The sequence below is a fragment of the Malaclemys terrapin genome, chromosome 2 (assembly GCF_027887155.1).
Source record: "Malaclemys terrapin pileata isolate rMalTer1 chromosome 2, rMalTer1.hap1, whole genome shotgun sequence".
NCBI classification, from domain to species: Eukaryota; Metazoa; Chordata; order Testudines; family Emydidae; genus Malaclemys; species Malaclemys terrapin.
Genome location: NC_071506.1, coordinates 35,753,156 through 35,775,709, shown reverse-complemented (window position 1 = coordinate 35,775,709; position 22,554 = coordinate 35,753,156). Strand labels below are relative to the sequence as shown.

Sequence of the window (22,554 nt, the reverse complement as noted above, 5' to 3'; positions counted from 1 at the left end):
CTGGCTGCCCGACAGTCATATTTCACTGTATCATCCATCAAGAAAACCTGTGTGCTAAAATTTCTAATTCAGAGCTTAATAATGTGATGAATACAGTGGTGCAAATTGTGAATGTTCTTATTGCTCGATATGCTTTGACTCACAGACAGTTTCAAGCACTGCTAGAAGAGATGGACAGTGCCTATGATGACATTCCACTTCACAGCAACATTGGTGGCTAAGTCGTGGCAAGGTTTTGGTGTGCTTCCTGTTTTGATGCAATCAAGGCCTTTTTATCGGAAAAAGGACAAAACTACCCTGAACTGGATGATGACAAATGGCTGTGTAAGCTCGTGTTTCTAACTGACATCATCGCTCACCTAAATGAACTCAACCTCTGTCTCCAGGGTGCAGGGCAAATGGTTCTGGATCTTTATGAAACCTGGAAGGCATTTGTTGTAAAACTAGCAGTTTTTCCTCTGGATAGTGGAACTTTGACTTTCCACTTCTTCCAACACATAAAAGAACTATCGACACATTACACTGTCAGTGTCAATGAGATTGGAATGTACATGCGAGAACTGGAATCAGAATTTTCTGACAGATTTCAAGATTTCCAGCGATTTGGCCCAATGCTTTCTTTTCTAATTAAACCTGAAAAGTTCAACGAAAGCAACTTGGATTTGTCTGTATTTCAGAGGATGGGTGTTGAAGATTTCAAAATGCAGCTCATTCAGTTAAAAAGCTCAGAATTGTGGGCATCAAAGTTTGAAGATCTGCAGAGTGCACTTAAAGCTACTGAGAGAGATCATGGGGCCTCTATTCTGACCTGCTGGACATCTCTGCCAGTGAAATGTATCTGTTTGAAGAAAATTGCATTTGCAATGCTTTCAGCATTTGGATCCACATACCTGTGTGAACATGTATTTTCACATATAAAATCTGTCCTCTGTCCCTCTCGGAGCCAGTTAACAGCTGATCACTCAGAAGCCCGTGTGCAGCTTAAAGTATCCAAATATGTGCCAGACATTGGAAAACTCAGCAAGGAAAAGCAAGGGCAAGGATTACACTAAACTGATAAGATCTGCATTTGAATTTAATTTTAAATGAAGCTTCTTAAACATTTTAAAAACCTTATTTACTTTACATACAACAATAATTTAATTATATATTCTAGAAAGAGACCTTCTAAAAACGTTAAAATGTATTACTGGCATGCGAAACCTTAAATTAGAGTGAATAACTTGGCACACCACTTCTGAAAGGTTGCCGACCTCTGCTCTACACCAATCATAATTCATCTGCTGTGCAAGGGGCAGAAAGGGATGAAGACAACTGGCACTGATTCGGTATGAGGTAAAGTCAGTTGTGGACTTGCCGCCTGATGTTTTTATCCATTGGCACATGGGAATTGGTAATTAACTGTGCAGAGATGGCACCTGCACTTACTGATGTGGTTTGTAGGCTGCTCGAGCTGCACTGCCTAAAAGACTGAGGAACTTCCAGGCTTTGCGGCTTGAAGTCAAGCAACATCATGGTTTTGCACAAAGTTTTTCTTCTAGCTGAGTTCAAAAACTCAGGCAATACCATTGGGGTTTTGGGGCTTTTGTTGGCTTGATATTGTGAGACGAGTAGCTCACTCTCTTCTGTCGAGCAAGGAGTGAATGCTTTTCTAAAGCTCCTTGCAATGTTTGATTTCACTGCTGATACTAGTAGGCCTACAAAGTGGTGGTAATTGAGCTGTATATGGTGAGATCCGGTTTACTGAATCCTCACCACATAGAAGGACCAATCAACAGATTGTAGATTCCAGCACGGTTTCAGGAAGGATTGAATGAGTGGCACTTGTAGGCCTATACAAATCACAATGGGTAGGCTGTTGGCTGTTGGTAAAGTCATTGAGAACTGACCTTTTGGATGGCATGGGGTGGCTGCTGATGTCACATGACACAAAACAAGGGTCAGAAGTGTAGCATTATCTCCATTGGGCCGACTTGAATGTGCCACAGTCTTTGGTATTGTAGAGGAGGGCCGGTCTTCAGTGAAAGCTCAGGATGTCAGCTGTTCTCCTACACAGTTGTTCTTGTTATAGCCCCATAGGCTGTTGTGGCTATTGAAATCGCTGACATGGATGGTAGGATGGCTTGGCATTGGTAACGCTAGACATGGCCATTCCATTGACAGTGGCTTGTACACATTTATAACTGTCAGATGGCTGATCTTAATGGCAACTGAGCAGGGGTTGTGATAGGCATGACCTGGATGGAATCTTTAAGGTCATGTTTTATGTACATCATGAGACCATATTTGGGATGATGCCTTGCAGATATAAGGACATATCTGTTGATCTTTGATTGGTGGCCTTCACTCTTCAGGTGTGTCGTCAGGGACGGTCCACAACATTTTGGCACCTGAGGCGGGGAGCTCAAATGACGCCCCCATGTCCCCTCGCTTGGGCCAAAACTTTGAAAGGTCTCAATTCTGCCTTCTTCCTTTTCTACTCCTCTCATGGTACTGCTCTGCTACCTACCCCAATAAAGTAGAACTAACAACTTAAAATGCCTTGTTCAGAAATTTTAAGTAATACTTAACTTTTAAATGCCTGAACAGCAAATGTAACTTTTCTTGATTGCATAGTAAACACTGGCATTTTTATCTGTTTGAATAATCAAAGCGGTGCTTTCCATGCCTTCTTGGTTGCAAAGATTTGAACTGCTTCCTGAAGGTCCACAGTCTGGGCCTGCTCATGCTCTATTGAGATGGTTGCAAGGCCGACCAGCCTCTCCTGTGTCATTGTGGAGCGTAGATGTGTTTTTATTAACTTCAGCTTGGAGAAGCTGCGTTTTCCACTGGCAACTGTTACAGGAAGTGTTAGAAGTATGCGCAGAGCAACAAAAGCATTTGGAAAGAGGGTGGTCATCTTATTTGTGCTCATATGTTGCAGAACAGCCTTTGGAATTGATCCTACTGAAATGTATCTTGAAAGGACTTTCAGTTCATCACCTAAATCACTTGCATCAATATTGCGCCTGTCATCATGTGTCAACACTGTCTCTAGTGCCCTGCATTGCTCGTGTAGGTCTTCTTCAGGTATAGTGAGGAATTTTGGAATATCATACAACATCCCAAATATACTGCTGTGTTCCTTGAGCTGCATGAAACGTTCTTCAACTGACTGTATTGCACAATCTAGCACCTGGTTAAAGCATTCAACTTTGAATTGTTGTTTGGGGTCTCTTATGGGATTATCCCGTGCCTCGTAATCAAAATGACTTCTTCGGTGACTCTTTGTATTCTTCAATGGGTGGGAAAATTGCTTCAGTGTGAAGTTCCTCTGCCAACTTCTGTGCACTCTTTAGAACATTTTGCAATCCCTCATCTGACTGGTAAGACTGTAGGTACATTGCTCCAGATATATCAGTGACTCTCAAACTTTTTTACTGGTGACCCCTTTCACATAGCTAGCGACTGCGACCCTCCTTATAAATTAAAAACACTTTTTATATATTTAACACCATTATAAATGCTGAAGGCAAAGCGGGGTTTGGAGTGGAGGTTGACAGCTCGCCATTCCCCATGTATTAACCTCATGACCCCCTGATTGTCCTGACCCCCAGTTTGAGAATTCCTGAGATATATCAAGTCAAAATCTTGGACTCTCTTGCTTACAACATTTATTTCAAACAGTATGTCATGCCACAACGCTAAGCCACACAGAAATTTGAAATTATATATGTTTCTGGTGATTCCATTTCCCTCTGCCATTGTTCACTCACAAACAGTTCCTGTCATAGCATTATCCTCCATAATGGCAACTATGGCATCATCTATCTTCCCAATTTGGTGTTTGATAGGCTTTATCGCCTCCACTTGACTTTCCCATCATGTGGCACTCAGTGATTTCAGTGTCAGAGAGGATGTTCCCCGATGTTGCTTCAAAATTTGCCATCGATGAGTTGATGCAGAGAAAAATACATAGATGCTTTGAATTACATAAAAAAATTCAGCAGCCTCACTCAAAGCTGATGCTGCATCACTGACCACCAAGCTCAATGAATGAAAACTGCATGGGACAAAAAAAGCTTGAGGGTTTAACTCTTGGATCCATGTCTGCATTCCTCTGTTCTTTCCTCTCATGTTGGCACCATTATCATAGCCATGACCTCTCATGTCAGCTATTGCAATTCCTGTATCTTCCAGCTTTTTAAGAAGTACATTTGTCATACCAGCTTCAGTAGTATCATCAATGTCAATAAATTCTAGAAAATGCTCTCTGACAGTCACCATTGCAGGGACATTTTCACTAGGTTCTGTTGTTGTTACAAAATGCACCATTAAAGTCATTTGTTCCATATGGCTGATGTCAGGTGTGCAGTCCAGAATAACAGAGTAATATCTTGCTGACTTCAGATCTGCCACAATCTTCTGTTTGACTTTTGTGGCCAGTAACTATACAATCTCATTTTGAATTGTTTTTCCAAGGTAGTGGTGTGTGTACATTTCTTGGGTGGTGACTCTTCTTAGATGCTCCTGGAGTACAGCGTCAAACTCAGTCATCAGCTCCACAATTTTAAGGAAGTTTCCATTGTTTGGCACATACAGCTGATCTGAAGTGCCACGCAGTGCTAGGTTTTGGGTAGCAAGCATTCTCACAATGGCAATGAGCCTTTTCAGAACATTTTTCCAGTAAAGAGACTCTGATGCAATCTTTTCTTGATGCTGATCATCTATGGTGGCCTTTAACCTTAGTCTCATCTCAAGCTCTTTCCACCTATGGAAGGCTCTCTGGTGATTTGCTGCCTTCTCAGGGCATGCCAGATTTCTAGCCAGATTTTTCCAGTCCTTTGTTCCTGTAGAACCCAATGTGGCTAGAATGTTAGACAGGAAGAGTTTGCAACAAAAACAGTATGTAGCATTCTGGGTTTTTGAGTACATAAGCCATGGCCTCTCCACTTTGTCACCATTGGGGTTTTCACGCCAGTAATGTGTTGGATGGAAACTTCTATTTTCATTGTCTTTGGGGTACATGAAGTTTTTCACTTGCTGTGGCCCATGCAGTACAAGGAAGTCCCTCAGGCTACTGCTCAAGTGGGTCCACAGTCCTGGATTATCTAGACTTAAGGAGCTAAACTCAGCAGCAGCTGTTTCTTGCGCCTCCACCACACTCTTCTCTGATCTACACTTTTCTTCAGGAATGTGCATGGTTACATCTATTTGAGATGGAGATATGGATGCTGCAGTAGCTGCCAGGTCACCTGCACTCTGACTAACTGGAAGATCAGGCATCTGCTCACCACTCACGTCCTCACTGGGGCCAGAAGGCTCACCATGAACATTTGTGTCTATGTATCTCAGGAGAGCTCCTTCCTGCTTAGATAGAAAAGCTTCCTTTGCTTTTTCTTTTTCTGAATGCTGCCCCAGAGGGGCGTTTTCTTCTTTCACTCATGACTGCTGTTCTGTGCCAGCTATAGTGGCTCTCAACACTCAATTGAAGGCTGGTAGCAGGGCCTGAGTGAGGGAAGATATCAGCATCTTAAGAGCCTAACTGGCTCCTACTACTTCAGTTGACTGCCTGTTCTTCTCAAGTGGGTTCAGGGAAGCAGCAGGAAACAGGAAGCTACCTGAGAAGCTGGTGTTAATCAGTTCAGGCTCCTGGGGGTGCTAGAGAGGTACATACGAGGCTCCTCCTCTCTCTCCCTGCAGCTCCAGCTGCTTTCTGTTATTCCCTCTCACCTTTTCTCTTGCCTGCCTGTTATGTCTCTTGTGCCCTCCTTCCTCCAGCACACCACTCCACCATCTCTGTGCATCTAGAGCAGAGAGAATACAAATGCACCAGCAGCAGACACAATTTTCTAGTCTCTGGGTTCTAGTGGTGCCCCCCCACAGTCTGGCACCTGAGGCAGCTGCCTCAGTTCGCCTCATGGTAAGGCCAACCCTGTGTGTTGTAGCACAAGCACACTGATATCTTGAGTCTGCAGGATCATTGTGATATAATCACACTTTGCACTGGATGGCCCTTGAGGTTGAACTCCATAATGTGCAGTGATGAGCCGATTTGAAGGAAGGTTTGGCGCTGACATGGGCCATTATTGCCATTGCTTTTCTGACCAGGAGGTTCTCTAAGGATATTTGGTTACACATAACAGGGAAGACATTGTGAAGGTTGTTGTCTCCTCCTAAGTAAATTAACTACTCAGAGGTGGATCTGGGTTGGGTTGTTCTCTTTATCAGCTGCCCTGTGAAACATGGATAGTGACCTTTGACATGGTTCAGTATGATGCTTTAGCAATCATAAGCCATTGGTTGGCATTAATCAGAGTGTGGCCAATAAAAAGTAATGTTTGTTTCCCCAATAATCCAAGTTTTTAATTTTTTTTCAGCACGCTGTGTACAGTAAATTCTGGAATTAGTTGCCTCAACCACTAGAGTATTCAAACTTGATGGCAAGAAAAATATGAAATTTCTTGTTTAGAAAACTGATGAAAGACTGTATTTTAACCTTTTATGCAACCAAGTAGGATGGAAATAAATACTTTTGGCTAGTCCCAAAGAATATTCTTTTGATTCCAAGGGCTTCTTAAGGTATACGCTTGTGTGAAACAGGAAGAATACTGAATAATTTATGACCTCTGCCTTGCACCACTAATATTAGAATGTCCAGAGCTACTGGTATGCTTCTGAAAAGCTCTTGGAAGCTTCAGTGTCTTAGAAAGAAACCGATGACTAGGCAAAATAACCTTCTCAAGAAAGGTAGATCAGTCTCTCATTTTCTGAGTTAGAATGTGTCCAGAAGTGACTCCTGCCAAGAGAAACAGAGGTTAAACTAATAGCTCACTGAAATCCCGTATTGCAATTTTGCAAAATGAGGAAGGCCCAGCACAGTTTGGAACCAGAGTGTAGGATGATATGATCAAATACATGATCTGTGGTTTTGGTTATGCCCCTCTATTGATAATCTCAAGTATTTTGAAATTATTATAAGACCTGTATTTTTCATATAATGTAATGTGATACATCCTGTATTTTTAATATTATCTAGAAGTACAGCAAATGGTAATTTTTTGCAAGATATAAGTCTTACTTTTCATATAATTTATTGTAAAGGTTTAAAATAAAAATGACTTGGAATTTCAATCCATTTGATTAAATTTAAGATGTATTTTTACTTTACAAGAAATCTGCAGGCAAAGATTATTTATAAATAAGCAATACTTTATACATTGCAATTACAAATGGATTTAAAATAGTGGATAAGTTTTGTTCTATTGTTAAGAAGAATTACTATTACATACTGTCAAGTAGTAAATTGGCGTGTAAGAAAGTACACAGATCATACTTCTTAGTCTAGCTAAGACTGCTACAGATGTGTCGCTTTTATCCTCTATGTAAATGTTCATTGCCCTTCTCCAGACATTGGTTGATTAGACTGACATTTCTGTCTTTGAGGAGTTTGCTTATTTTTCCAACTATATTAAGATAGTAGCTGTGAAAGTAGGGGATATAATTATTTATTCAAAAAGCTTGCTTCAAATGTAGGGGTACTAGCCACCAGTGCTCTTTGGAGGTGATGGTAGTAGTCAGAAGCTTATCATATTATGTCCATTAAGAGCTGATGGAGTAAAGGAAAGCCCATGCTAAAACATTTGGAACTTCTCTGTTTCTTGTACAGATTAGGATTGTGTAGAATCAAAATAAGGTGGAGATTTGAGGTAAATCTGTATCTTAATTTCAATTTGGGTCAGTACTTGGCTAAAAACAGAGAGCTACGTAAAAAAAGAGGAAAATGTGTTTTGAAAAATAAACTAAATTCAGAGTTAATATTGAAATGTCATCTTTGATATATTTTGTGTAGTTATTGTGACATATTAGTAAAGAATGTTTAATTTTTTTCAGAGTAGCAGCCGTGTTAATCTGTATCCGCAAAAAGAACTGTCTAAAATGGGCCATCTTGATTATCACTACAAAAGTTTTTTTTCTCCTGTTGATAATACCTCATCTTAGTTAATTAGCCTCTTACAGTTGGTATGTCTACTTCCACCTTTTCATGTTCTCTGTATGCTGTGATAGACCCAGCCAGTTGGGTACAGCAGAATAGCAGAAGGCAGATATACTGGCCACTGGATTAACAGTTTTCTGTTCCCTGACTGACCAAAGCAGGGGCTGCTCCAGGCTAATGAGAACACCTGACTCCAATTAACCTGCAAAGAGTCAGGTGAGGGCATTAAGCTAATGTGACCACCTGACTCTAATTAAGGCCCCGCTGATACTATAAAAAGGGCTCACTCCAGTCAGGCAGAGGAGAGCCAGGGAGCCAGAGGAGAGGAAGTGCGGCTGAAGGGCTGGTTAATGAAGACACCCTCAAGTTATTGATAAGGGAGCCCTAAGGTAAGGGTGAAGAAGGGAGAAGCAGGAGAGCTGTGGGGAAGTGGTCCAGGGAAATGTAGCAACTCTGGCAGTGAAAGGTTGGCTGCCAACAGCTGCTACCATTAGGGTCCCTGGGCCAGAACCCGGAGTAGAGGGTGGGCCTGGGTTCCTCCCCAACCCACCACTACAGGAACACCTCCTGGGAGGGGAAGTCAGGCCCCTGTCAGGACAGGAGGCTAAACTGTTCTACAACAAACCCTAGGGACAACAGAGACTGTGGGAGTTCTCTCACCAACCTCCTTGCTGGCTTATGATGAAAAGGGCTCAGTAGACTATAACCCTGGCCCTAGAGAGAGAAGGGCTACATGGAGGGTCACAGAGAGCCACTGAGGCTAGCATATACCGCCTAGAAGCGCAGGACCCGCGGAGACAAGGTCAGAGCTCTGCCACAGTGTATATACATTTCGTACTATATGTTCCATTCTATGCATCTGATGAAGTGGGCTGTAGACCACGAAAGCTTATGCTCAAATAAATTTGTTAGTCTCTAAGGCAACGTCCTTACTACGGGGGTGGGGTGGGGGTCGATTTAAGAGACGCAAATTCAGCTACGCGAATAGCGTAGCTGAATTCGACGTACTGGAGCCGACTTACCCCACTGTGAGGACGGCCGCAAATCGACTTCCATGGCTCCCCCATCGACAGCGCTTACTCCTACCTCCGCTGGTGGAGTAGAAGCGTCGATTCGGGGATCGATTGTCACGTCCCGACGAGACGCGATAATTCGATCCGCGAGTGATGGATTTCTACCTACCGATTCAGGCAGGTAGTGTAGACCTGCCCTGTGGTATCACAAGTACTCCTGTTTAATTTTTTGAAAAAATTAGCAATACCTACTATAGGCACTAGATGGTGTTTCAGCCTTTGCTGTGAATTAATGTACATTTGTGTGTTTCAAAAGATACTGGCAACCTTTTAGGATGCAAGTTTTTTAGTAACTTCAGAAAATGAAAATTATTAGAGGTGTTAGAGAGCAGGATTTTGCGTTTTTTTTTCTCCATTTAAGATGGACACTGTACTAGTTTTTAAAATAATTCACATCCAGAGTCTTCCATGTTGGTATAGGCACACATTATTTTCTTGTATATATTTTTTTCCAGGTTGCTGTTAAACAATGGATAGAGGAGTTAAAATGCAAATGCAGTTTGCAAATTGTCTTTAGATTATGATTTTGTCAGAGCATGAATCAGTCCTTCTCAGTTTTAAAACAAAATATAACCTTAGCATATTGTGTATGCTACTGGAACTAAATATTTTTATAACAAAAATGCTACTAGAGACTGAGGAATAAGATGTAGAAATCAACTCTGACCTCTAATAAATCAGAGCCTGAATATCTTTGTGTACATTAATTAATTTGCCTACATATGTGACAGTGGCATTTTGTTAGTTCTTTAATGTTACTTTAAAAGAAAACCGTAACTGCTTATCTCAACAATCTGAACATCTAAATGTAAGAAGCAGTTTTCGTCATGAATAAATTATGCAATGTATTTGAAAATAAGTGTTAGTTATAGCTGGTATTAGCAAACAGGTAAAATGATGAAAAATATATGAAAAGCAAAGGGCTATATATTTTTGGCATGCTATATTTAAAAGCTTAGTCTAGCATAGAACACTTTAATATAGCTTTTTGTTTTCAATTTCCTTTATTTTCATGTTTTGTAGGGTTGTTTTTTTAACATTTATAGTATAATTTCATTCAGATCTGATCCATTTTGCTGTGAAAGTCTATAAGAAACATAATTAAATATCTTTGGAGCCAATCTGATTTTGCTGGAAGTCGGTTGGATATGCTATGATTACTTCTCTGGAGTGTGATCAGAAAAAAAGGAGTTGATCCAATCTCAGTGGCAGTCTATGAGAAACAGATTCCAAACTTTAGAGTGGAAATGAAATGACAAACCAGGATACCACAGATTCCTATCACTTTAAGATTGGGTAGTGCCTTTAAACAAAGGGACAGATGTTGATCCAACTTTTTTCATAAACATTTCTGTTTCCTCAGCTGTCTAGTGGCATTGGCAACTGTGCTGCCATGTGCTGAGCTAGGTTTTTAGCTACACAGCCCAGCAGAGGCTTGTATTACTGCAGAAGTAGCTCATTAAATCACACACATGGCTATAAGGGAAGGAAATGGCTATATTTCTCTCTGACAGCCCACTGTGGCTAACCCAGCAGCAAGTTCATGACCCCGGGAGAGGGAAACCTCCAACCATCTTCTGTTGGAAGGACTGATCACTGTACCACATTGCTTTGTGGCCAGGGTAAAAATGCTAGGCATCCTGAAGTGCCCCTCTTCGAGGGAAAAATGTAGCCAGGGACTAAGGAGTTATATACTGAGTGGTTCAGCTTGTGCTGTTTGGTTTCAGTGAATCATTTTAAATCTCTAACAAGACCAGGAAAATACTGTAAGAAGACTTTTAAGGATCTGATACTGCAGTGGGTTACGCGTTCAAAATTGCCACTGATTTCTGTGCCTGAGTAATGACTGCAGGATTTGGGTCTTTAATTACAGTGTCATGTACACCTCTACCCCTATATAACGCTGTCCTTGGGAGCCAAAAAATCTTACCTCAGATGCGGTAGGTGAAACCGCATTATATCGAACTTGCTTTGCTCCGCTGGAGTGTGCAGCCCCACCCCCCTGGAGCGCTGCTTTACCGCGTTATATCCGATTTCGAGTTATATCAGGTCACGTTATATTGGGGTAGAGGTGTATGTGAAAAGTTTAGCGCTTTATTCAGTGGAAACTCTGTCTGTGGAGAAGGCAGCTAGAGACATTACATCTATTGCTGGGTGGAAAATGGTTTCCCATCCCAGGAAAATGTTCAATTCCCCCCTCCACCTCCCCCGTTTCACATTGTAACAAAATGGCGAACTTTCTAAGTTTTTCAAGAAAAAAACAGAGCGAGAACAAGAAAGATCCCATAATAACCAAATAGTTAGTGTACTCAACTGGGTTGTGTAAGACCTAGCTTCAAGTCTCTGCTCTTTCTTATTCTGTAACTATTTAGCTATTCTAGGGCAGTGACTCTCAATCTTTCCACACAATTGTACCCTTTTCAGGCGTCTCATTTGTCTAAAACCTAGTTGCTTACAAAATCAGACATACAAATAAAAGTGTCACAGCATGCTATTACTGAAAGATTGCTTACTTTCTCATTTTACCATATAATTATAAAACCAATTGGAATATAAATATTGCACTTACATTTCAGTGTACAGTATATAGAGCAGTATAAACAACTCATATGAAATTTTAGTTTGTACTGACTTTGTTTGTGCTTTTTATGTAGCCTGTTGTAAAACTAGGCAAATATCTAGATGAGTTGATGTACCCACTCAAAGACCTCTGAGTACCCCCAGGGGTACATATACCCCTGGCTGAGAATCACTGTTCTAGGGGGTCTCTTGCTATCTCGCTTATTTTGACTATAAATTCTGTCTTGGACTTGAGAAGCCTTCTGGACAAAAGTTTCATCAACATTTTCCCACAAAAAGTTTTGTTTTTTGATTAATTGGGTTTTTTCTGATTTTTTTTTAAAATCATTGAAAAATTCCTGACCAACTCTAATTACAAGTTCCAGTGGTCACCCATTACAAAACCTAATCCTGTTTCAGAAGGCAAACCAGTCTCCCTGCTTTGGTTCTAAAATTTCATCTTGGAGCTTTGGTTTATACTCTGACTTATCTGTGGGATGCATAGGAGACCTGTCTTCAGGATATTTATATATAGAAGATAGCAAGTCCGACACGTCAAGTGGTTCATTGATGTTCATTGTGGGGAGATCATGCTACCTCATACAGATACCTGAGGAGGTCCGTCTCTTTTTGACACTTTGAGCTTTATATAGTTTGTCAATAAAATCTCACTGAATTGAACTGAAATGAGTTCTGAAAGCTTGAATATTAATGATGGGAATAGTGTCACAGTCAAAATGAAAAGGACACGCCCTCATAACATCAGAGAAACCGGCATCATTCGGCAGTTTTCAAACGAGAAAGCCACTCAGTCCAGCGTTAGCAGGACCTCTCTCTTTTAAGTCGCCTTCCAAATGAAGCTTCCATAGAAATATTTTTGGTCAGGATTGATTAGGCAGCCTGGCCCAAGTTTTCAACTGGGTAACTCATTGGAGATTAAAAGAACCGTACAGTTTGTAGCTTCTTCATACTGGATATTTTCTGGTGGTTTGAGTTGTTGTGTTAAGAGGCAGGTACTACATTTTCAGTGTGATGTCTTTTCTCTCTTTTTGACAAAGACACTGAGTGTTATACCTCCATAGCCTGATCATCTAGTTAGTTACATTTACTAAAAACCTGGTCTGGAGCATTATGCAATTTCTGGTTAAATATTTTATTGTGCAAAATAAAAAATTAATGGCTGATCAAGCTGTGGTTAGTGGGGATGATTAGCCATACCTTCGGCTGGGTGTGGTTCTCCTAAAAATATGTACATAAGATGTATAAAAATGTCAGCACATAGACCACAAAATAGTAGAAGGAAGAATACAAAAGGAGACAAGCTGAGATTTGTGAAAAGAGGAAGGAATTAAAAGACTAGATTAGTGAATGAGTACTATATAAATTAATTGTTTTAAAACAAACTGAAACAGATGTATTGTTTTATTATAATGAGTTTATAAAGTTAATACTTTTGTTTTTACTCTTTGGACATGTTCTGGCATATAGACATATATATTTGCTTTGTACTACATAATCAAGTTCCAAATTACCTAGTGCTGGAAATGACCTGCACTAATGTAATCAATTACAATCTCAAGACCCTGTAGGCAAGCACATTTTATTATAATATAAATAACTAAGTACAACATATGCAATAGTTACATAATTGGGAAGTTTCAATAAATTTTTGAATAATCAGTTATTAACACAAAACCAGAGTTAAATAATTTCTCCACTTCATTGTTAAAAATCATTCCCATAAATAATCTCCACTTCATTGTTAAAAATCATTCTCATAAATATTGAATTTTTACCTTTGTATTTATTAAATCAATGTAATTTAATTTACAGCAGTTTAATTTAATTTGCAGCAGTTTAAAAAATCAAGTCACATGTCCCCATTTAGCCCTACAATTAAATATAGAGATCCAGATAGTAAACTGGTGAAATTGGCATATCAAAGTTGAAGTCAGTAGAATTATGTTTTCTGCACCAGCTAAAGATCTGATCCAAAGTTCCTAACCCTGATTTTTCTTTAATTTAATCCATTTTCTTATATTTTACCCCCTCTTATTGCTTCTAGCATGTTACCCTTATCTCTTAATAATAATCTTTTTCCCTCTATTTCCACATCTTGCAAATCCATCTACTATTAATGATCTATCTGATCATTAAATGTCCGATTTACTTGAGTCTACTGTAGAATAAAAATCTATGGTCTTGAATTTCATGTTGGGACCTTTTAAAATATATTAGTTTTGGATTTGAACTTGACAAAAGCCATATTTATAACCTGAACCCCAGTAATTGCCTTATTAAAAAAATTTAAAACATCTACGCTATTACATTCTGATGTACTTTGATACCATTAGCTTATTAAATTCAAAGAAATAAAATTTAACACTTTAAAAAATACAAACATAGCTTCCAACTTGATGATAAAAATCTATGAAAATGGAATGTCCTAGCACTCAGAAATCTGTATTTGATTAATTGGGCTTAGTGACTGATTAATTTTGCATTACAGGGTTTGTTAGAACGTATTGTTGGCCAGAATCCTTTTAACAATAAATGTTGTTGTGTGGAATGTTTGTTTGGGCTGTATGCATGATAGGGAGTGGGGGAGCATTCACAAATGAAAGACTTATAATACTGCTCTGTATTTTTCAAGGCTGTTGTTAAATGGTGATGTGATGTAACAGGTATTAAGTAGAGTCCATTAATGATTTAGCAACCAATTCATTTAAAAAGCCAATGGTTATTTTAAAAAGATCCTAAAACAAAAGTCAAAGAGGACCAAAATTAGGGAGTGTATTAGTGTTTTAGCTGAAGGGAAAATATTTAGAAAGAACCCTCGTATCTATCATTTAAAATACTTTCAATTTAAAAACAGTTGAAAAGTTAATCTTTATTAATCCTATTTCAAAACTGAATCTCTTTTAAAAATTAGTATGTCCAACATTGCCAGAAGCTGGGAATGGGCGACAGGGGATGGATCACTTGATGATTACCTGTTCTGTTCATTTCCTCTGAAGCACCTGGCATTGGCTACTGTTGGGAGACAGGATACTGGGCTAGATGAACCTTTGGTCTGACCCAGTATAGATGTTCTTATGATTTACCATCTTTCCAATTACTGTAAATGCAAAAGCAAGAACGGAATCAAAAATACTTTCTTGCATTATATTTTATTAAAGAAACTTTTCTTTCCATATTTTCTAGACATATTTTGTTATGCTTATTAATACCTTGTCTCTAACTTTATTTTAAAGAAGTGAAGTTATACTCTTGTTTGTACCTCCAGAACTAGCTGCCCAACTGACACATGCTTAACTAAAACTTTTTTATTTTTGAATTCTTTGACAAAACTAATTTGTTTTTCATTTAAATCAATGCACAGGTAATGTGGGTATGTAACTTGTGCCGAAAACAACAAGAAATCCTCACAAAATCAGGAGCCTGGTTCTACAACAGTGGATCAAATACACCACAGCAGCTGGATCAAGAACGTATTAGAGGGTTGCGGAACGAGGAAGCACCTCAGGAGAAAAAAGCAAAGCTGCAGGAACAGTCCCAGTACCAAGGACCCTCAGGTGACACATCCACACCAGCTTTGGACAAAAATAGACCTCAAGTGCTCACAAGACAAGACTCAATTAAAAATGGTTCAGGAGTGAAGCACCAGGTTGCAAGTGACACAACTTCAGACAGGTAAGGAACTGTTTCATCTTCATACTGATAAGAGAGTTTGTTGAAGTTGACTTTATTCTAAAAATCCTATGTGACATCTTGCATCTCCTAATTATATATATTTTAGGTTGTTTTTTTTTAAACAGTTCTAATTGGTAAGCAGGTGAGGAGCCTTTCATTGTGTTCAGAAAGTTGCAGACAGCATGCTCTCTTCTTCTTCCTCTCCTTCTCAAAAAAGGTATTGGCCAGCCAAAAAATGATAATGTTATGACACACCTGAAAATGTGATGCTGAAAGTCTACATTGCGCTTAGGTCATTTCCCTCTTACAAAACGCTCTTTGTATACTCTTTATAAAATATGTAGTCCGCAGTTTTGTGTGATCACTAACTTTCTGGAATAATTATTGTGATTACTGCCAATACTTAAAAAACAAGACATGACAAGGTGTGTTGTTGGAAGTTAGTAGTCACTCGGATTGTCAGAATGTTACTTTGCATAATACCTGCTGTATTTTGAATGCAAGATTGTAATATCTTTGAGTGATGACATCAGCACTGCATCTTCCTCAGAGTTTCCAACCTCAGGTTTAAACCTCAGTCCTCCCCATCAATAAAAAAATAAAATAACTCTTAACCCTTTCATCTTAGTGTCACCTATCACAGGCTGAAACTACAACTATTTTTTAAATTAATATAATTGTAACGTTCCTTCCACCCGCCTCCCCAAATTCTAATCCCCATTTCCTGCCCTGGTTGGAAAAAAGTTGAATGTAATTAACCAGACCTTTTTGCTTCACCTATTCTGCCTTCTGCCCTTTGCTCTGATTTCAGTTGACAGGTTCAGTGCTGAGCGGATCCAAGTGCTTCTTAATTATATTCACTGTCTCTGAGCTGCACAATACTGAAGTTGGCAGTTGAACTCATTGCTAAAGAGCAGCAGGCACAATGGGAGAAAAAAAGACTTATTCTATTTCTCATTTTTTCTTAATTATGCCTAGAAAATGGAATCATGCATCCCCTATAGTATTATAATGATAATGCCCCATCTCCTCAGCAGTATTTCAATTCCTGTATAAAGACTAGATAGATTTTTAAAATGCTATTGTCTAAAACTCTAACTACAGGTATAATATACATATACACAGTTCAAAATAAAATAGACCAACAGGAAAAAATACTCTGTCCTTGAATTCCATCCATTCCCATTAAGATCATCAATATCCAACTTGTTGATAAACTGTATGGTCAATTGCTTGACTACACTTGGTTCATTATGAAAGATATTCAACAGACCAAATAATCAATCAGTCATGTTTATTGCTAAAAGCCATTAATAATATAGTGTAGGGAAAAGGTTCAATACTATAGTGTCTCTGGGAAGCTGTCTCACTCAGGGTTGTTATATTCCTCTTATACAGGAGATGTGCTCCCAAAGTTATCCATTTCAGTTAGGAGTGTTTATGAAATCCAGCTCATCTGTTTCTCCTAATCCCTTAACTTTTATGTACCTTTCCTATTCTTGTTTTGGATACTAGCATTCCAGGTCCTGATCCATGAAGGTACTTCCTCAGCTTGTACCAAGATATAGAACAAATGTAGCTTGATTTTGGACAAGTTTCCTCTCTCTTATGCCAAATACTGAGCTATACTATTGCAGGGTATTGTGGGATGTAGCTTAGCAAAGTGAACAGAACTCTCGGAAAAACCTAGGCCTATTCAGCTCTTACTACTGGCAGGCAGTCACATAATTTGGTATATATTAACCTAATGTATGTGTCTTGGTTAACAAACAAACACTGGCTCCTTTGGACCCAGTCTCCTCTTTCAGTTTTATTTGTATACTTACTCATCCTATTGTCTCTTAACTAACATAAATACAATCTTGTGTAACAACCACACCTAAAATTGTACCTATAGTAAGTGCTGCACATCTTTGAGGTTTAGAGGGGCCTCTAGTACTGAGAAAATCTCTTAATTTTTCTATGGTTATAATACCCCGTCTTAATTTTCATGGAGCCAATCTTCCTTCCATTGAAGGAGAGCTTGAAATAGGATACCTCCTGATGCATGGCCATCTCTTTCCTAAGCTGGCCAGAGTGTCTATTAGAGAAGGATGCCAGACTCTCCCTATATCAGGGTCTCTAAGAGGTGCTGGGCTAAAATCCAGGGACTGAGCTAAGTCTCAAACATGAATCATTATATGACAGTGTGTGCATTACCAATGTGGTAGTCTTAACAGTATCAATATTTTTAAAAGGAATTATAATTTTATTTAAAACAAAATTTTAAAAGTGAAGGCTTTCATTTTATTACCCTTTTATTAAAATAGTACATAGTATTTTATTAATAATAAAATGTTTTCTTTTTTAAATTATAAAGTATTTTGTGTTATTCTCTTAGGCTAATGGAGCACTACCGATTAGCCTAAAATATTATTTTTTTCTTTTTGATTGCTGATCATACTCTAAGAACCTCTTTCCATCTTCTAATCCCTCCAGCTTTGGTCAAGCTAGCATATCCAAAGTATCTTAAAGAGTGTGAGGCTTGATTTTGTATTTTCTATTTAAAAATATAAATTAGAATGTCTAATAATATAGATGTATCTCTTCAGGTGCAACTGAAGGATTAAAATGACTAGCCACTAGATGAGCATGTTGGATGTGATATCACCTTGATAGAATTTTATTATAAAAGAGCTCAATCAAGGGAGTGAGTTTTTCCTGACTAGTATGGGAGGGCATTTTTGTTCCTCACACTTTTCTGTATAAGATAAATCCAAAAGAGAAATAAGACAAATCAAAATGACCCCACTGACAGAGAAGTAGCAATAGTGGGGCTAATGTTTTGAGAAGGGGACTTGTATCCAGAGCACAGTAAGTAGTCAGAAAGTGAATAAGAATATAAAAAATAGCATGATATAATTACCTGTTTCCAGATTTTTTCAGTGTCCCCAGGTTTATTAATGTGTTTACACCAGACTTAGTTTTGGAAAATTAAAACTGTAAAATAAAATCATTTATTCTCATGTGTGAGAGAGCTCATTCATTATCCCAAAGAATCTCCAAGACTGTGGTGTATGTCCAGGAATATGTCCCCAGGACATAGTGTGCTGAACTATTTTCAAAATACTGCATGAGAGTTATAGGTCCCTTTCAAAATTTACCTGACAATATACATCCAAAAGGCTATATAAATAAGACTACCTGTATATTGTTTTTATTTTCTTAAAATATATTAATTTACTTACATTAGCATATATATATAGTGTATAATACTGATGTATTGAATGTAATTTTGCTATAATTTTGAAGTCTCAAGTACTGATTTGAGTTTGTGTGGGTTATTTGGTTCATTATTTTTGTTGTATCTACAGTAAGTGGTTTGTACAGTATGGCTGAGGATATGAATTGCAGACTGTCTGCTTTTTTCATAGCATATAAGAAAGAATAAGTATGCTTACAGATGAATAGATTTTTCCAGTTAAATTTGAAAATTGGTGTCTTTACTTTGTTTTGAGCTTTTGCTTACTGAGCACCCACAGCTTCCATTAACCTTAATTGCAGTAGTCAGCACTTAGCAGTTCGGAATATCAGGCTCCAGATGTCTCAGTTTGGGCACCTAGAAAATGAGGAACACACAGTTAGTGTCCTCCAGAGAAAATATTGGTGTAAGTCACTTGCCCGGCATCATACGGGAAATCTGTAGCTGAGTTAAAAATAGAACTGAGCTCTTGTGGGTAGCATTCATCTCCTTAACCATGAAACCATACTTGCTGTCCCTGCCTTATTCTCTATCACTGTCCTATTTATCCCTTTTCTCCCACCTTTCATCTCTTTGTCTGTCTCCTTTGATTGTAAGTTCTTTGGAGCAGGCACCATATCTTCTTGAATATCTGTGTATCATCTAACATGTTTTGGGTGCTACTGCAATAGTAATAATCTTGATTAACAGAATATTCAATATTAACAGTGTCTTGACTAATAGTCTGTTCCTGCTACATGTACAGAACTCCCGTTTGATATCAGTGTGAACACTGTGGCTGTAGGAAGAGCAAGGTATTGGAGTGGAGATCCTATTTTATTGATCTAAGAGCAGAAGTTTGCCTTAAAACTCTTGAGATGGATTTGAACTGGAAAATTTAGATCTCACCTTCCTCAAGGCTGTTTGGAAAAGAGGTTTCAGTTTGGGCCCATGTCTACTAAAAACAGAAGTCAAAATCAACTTAACAGAAAGTTGCACTTGTCACCACCAGATCAGTCTTCCATTACTAAATATGTTTCTAGTATATATATGGTAGTTAGAATATGCCTTAAAGTATTTTTATATTGCTGTTTGTGAAATAAATCTATGGAGAAGTCAGAGCCAGAAGGTTTATGATTGGACCCAGTGTGACATTGGTTTGAGTTAGTGACCTACCTATATCTGACATTGATAGATGCTACACTGGCATTGTTTGTATCATGCAGAGATTTTATCCTACAGATGGACAGGAAATATATAGTATTGTTAAAAGATTTAATCAGTTTTTGAACAAAGTATAGGTGTTGATGGGGACACAGGGCCAGGGCCTCTAAAAACTGGTGAGCAATGTGAATCCAAGAAAAGTAATCCAAAACATTTAATACAATCTAAACAGTAGATGCAGAAGGTCCATTTTTAGATCTGCTGTGCACAGATGGGTTATTTATGCTGCTGCGCATTGCAGTTCTTTGATTTGTACAATCCAATCTATTTTTTTCCTGGATTACTCAAAAGAGTCCTTTTTATTTTACTGTTATTAACAGCACCATACAGTCTGTCATTGTCTTCAAAACCATCTCTGTAGACGTTTTTTAATACATTACATTTCCATCCCAGCAACAACTGTGTCTTAATATCATCTGGATAGAAATATTGTCTTTTCTGAAGCCACCTGTAATATCCCTTCATTAATCATTATGTAGAGGATTCGCATTCTTCCCTCTCCTCATCCAAATCCAAGACAAATCAAGATAATACTCTGCAATTAAAGAGAAGGGAAGGGGATCCTTATGATTGCTCCCAAACTCAAGCTGTTTGCATGGCACCACACTGTTTGTCTGGAGTGCAGCCATGGAGTTATTCACATGGAGTGAATAACAGATGTTACCATGTTTGAATACTGCCATGAGCATGGAATAAGAAGTCATTCCTCCCTCTATGCCAATATAGAAAGTATGACGCTCAGTGATGACATAACAGGGACTCAGCTAGGCAGTAGGAATGGGTTATTCAATTCAGACAAATAAGAGTTGGGTACATTCTTGTTCATCCATTGTTCATCCCATACAAACCCCAAACCCTTTCAGAGATTTGAATAAGTTTGCTTACCTTTTTAAATAAATATTTTTCATACATCTGTACTTTCTGTATTTGGCCAATATACTATAGGGAAGGCTATTCTCAGAGTATATCCTACCAGGTCCAGTGCAGGAAGTAGTGAAAATCTTGCAAGAAATCTTGTTTTCATGAAATTGCCAGTGCTGAGTTTAGTTTGCTTTTGCTGCATCTGTTTAACAGTCTGCCGTGTTAGAGAGAGGGGGAAGGGTACTTATTCTCTGGATGAAGTGGGGAGTTGTCAGCATCATGGTGAATTCGTTTGGACCAAGACTAGTAGATTGGGCTCTCTGTCGCTTTTCAAACTAACAGAAGGGAAACAAAATTAAATCAGTAAGTCAAAACTAAAAAGTTTTCTTGAGTGATCAAGCATCATCATAACAGTAGTATCTGCTTTCCAGGCAGCAGACATAGCATAAAACTTGTACTCTTTCCCCTCCACATACAAAAGATACAGATGTATTCTCAGGGTATTCTCTCCTCCTTTTGTTTTTCTGCAATAAAAATGGATTGCTCATATTGGCTTCCTTTATTAGGAGCCAAAGGACAAAAATCTGAAGGCAGTGCAGCTGTGGAGCTTCCTGGAGCCGGGGGTATCCAGAGGTGGGTCTGATCTGCCCCCCAAGCGTGGCTGTGCAGGGGAAGAGGAAATCCTATCCCTCCCCAGCCCGGCGGATTAGCATCTGGAGCTCAGTGAATGGTAGAAGCCCCCAGCTGTGTACCTCCCTCTTCTCTCCAATAGCTAGATTTCATGGGGGATGGTCCATGATGTGTTTTTCACGGTTGTGAATTTGGTAGGGCCCTAGAGATGATCCTTTTTCACCTCATAAGGTATCCTAGAAAAAAAATTGTGGAAGAGAATTTGTGCTTCTGTGTTTCTCAAATGTCACCAAGAGGAGCAGAAGAAACTGACAAGGACAGCACAATTCTCATAGTTATGCTGTTCCTGCTGGTGCCATAGGGAAGTGCTGTACTATATCTAGGATACAGGAACAATCCTCTGCTGCTGCATGAGTGCTCTGTGAGGATGATATGAAAACAGGAGGGAATAGAGATTGTCTCTTTCCCCGCCACTCTATTCCTCTCCACAGTCCAAGGAGCATATTGGCAATAATGCAGATGTTTTTTCCATGAAAAAATGTCCAAAGAGATGGGTTCTGAGGAAGAAATGGAAAATGTCCTCCTTCTTTACTCACTGCAGGGGCTGAGGTGTGCAGTCAGTCAGCTGAGGTCTGTTTGACTGCTCTCTGTTGCCTATCTAGCTGGTCCAATGCTCCAGCAGAGAGCAGAGTAGCTGAGTCATGGAGAGGGGAAGTGGAGACAGATAAGAACTCCTGCTAGCTCTCCATAATCCAACATTTGTTTCCTTCCATACAAGTGGCCTGGGACTTTGATGTGATATGTGTTTAAAACATCTACTACTGGATTGATAAACCTGGGGAATTTCTAGCCAAAATGGGATATTTGGTCAGTATATACATGTGCTTCCTATACGTTTCCCGCCCCCCCCCATAACACCAGCACAGATAGCAGAGTGAAACTGATACTTGTCACTTTCATTCAGTGCTTCTGAAGAAGCAGCAGTAACGTGCAGGCAATTTAGGTACAGTCTTTTGGGATTGCAACTGGAGTTGTCGGAGAGGGAGTAAAGAAACCGAAAAGCCAGGAAGGAGGAAAAGAGGCCAGAAATAAGGAGGTAGAGAAAGGGTGCAAGAGGAGGCTGAGACAGCAGGGAGCAGCATGAATTAAATTGATGAGAATGGCACTGTCCTCATCTGTTTTGTACTGTATCATTCTCAAGTGATCTTCCCCTAGCCACTAAATGATGAGCAACGATAGACTCTAAGAACACCATTGGTAGATGAGATGGCTTCTCAGTCTCATGAAAAGCCTTAGTCAGAAGCAGACGTAAGAACAAC

General features: G+C 39.1%; 1 protein-coding gene across 1 annotated transcript in view; it reads left to right on the top strand.

Annotated features, from left to right (window-relative positions):
• RIMS2 (regulating synaptic membrane exocytosis 2) overlaps nucleotides 1-22,554 on the top strand; it is a 788,551-nt gene that overhangs the window by 230,589 nt on the left and 535,408 nt on the right. Inside the window, exon 4 of the mRNA XM_054018206.1 lies at nucleotides 14,990-15,300. Within this exon, the coding sequence (XP_053874181.1) occupies nucleotides 14,990-15,300 (311 nt within the window). The remainder of the gene's footprint in view (nucleotides 1-14,989; nucleotides 15,301-22,554) is intronic.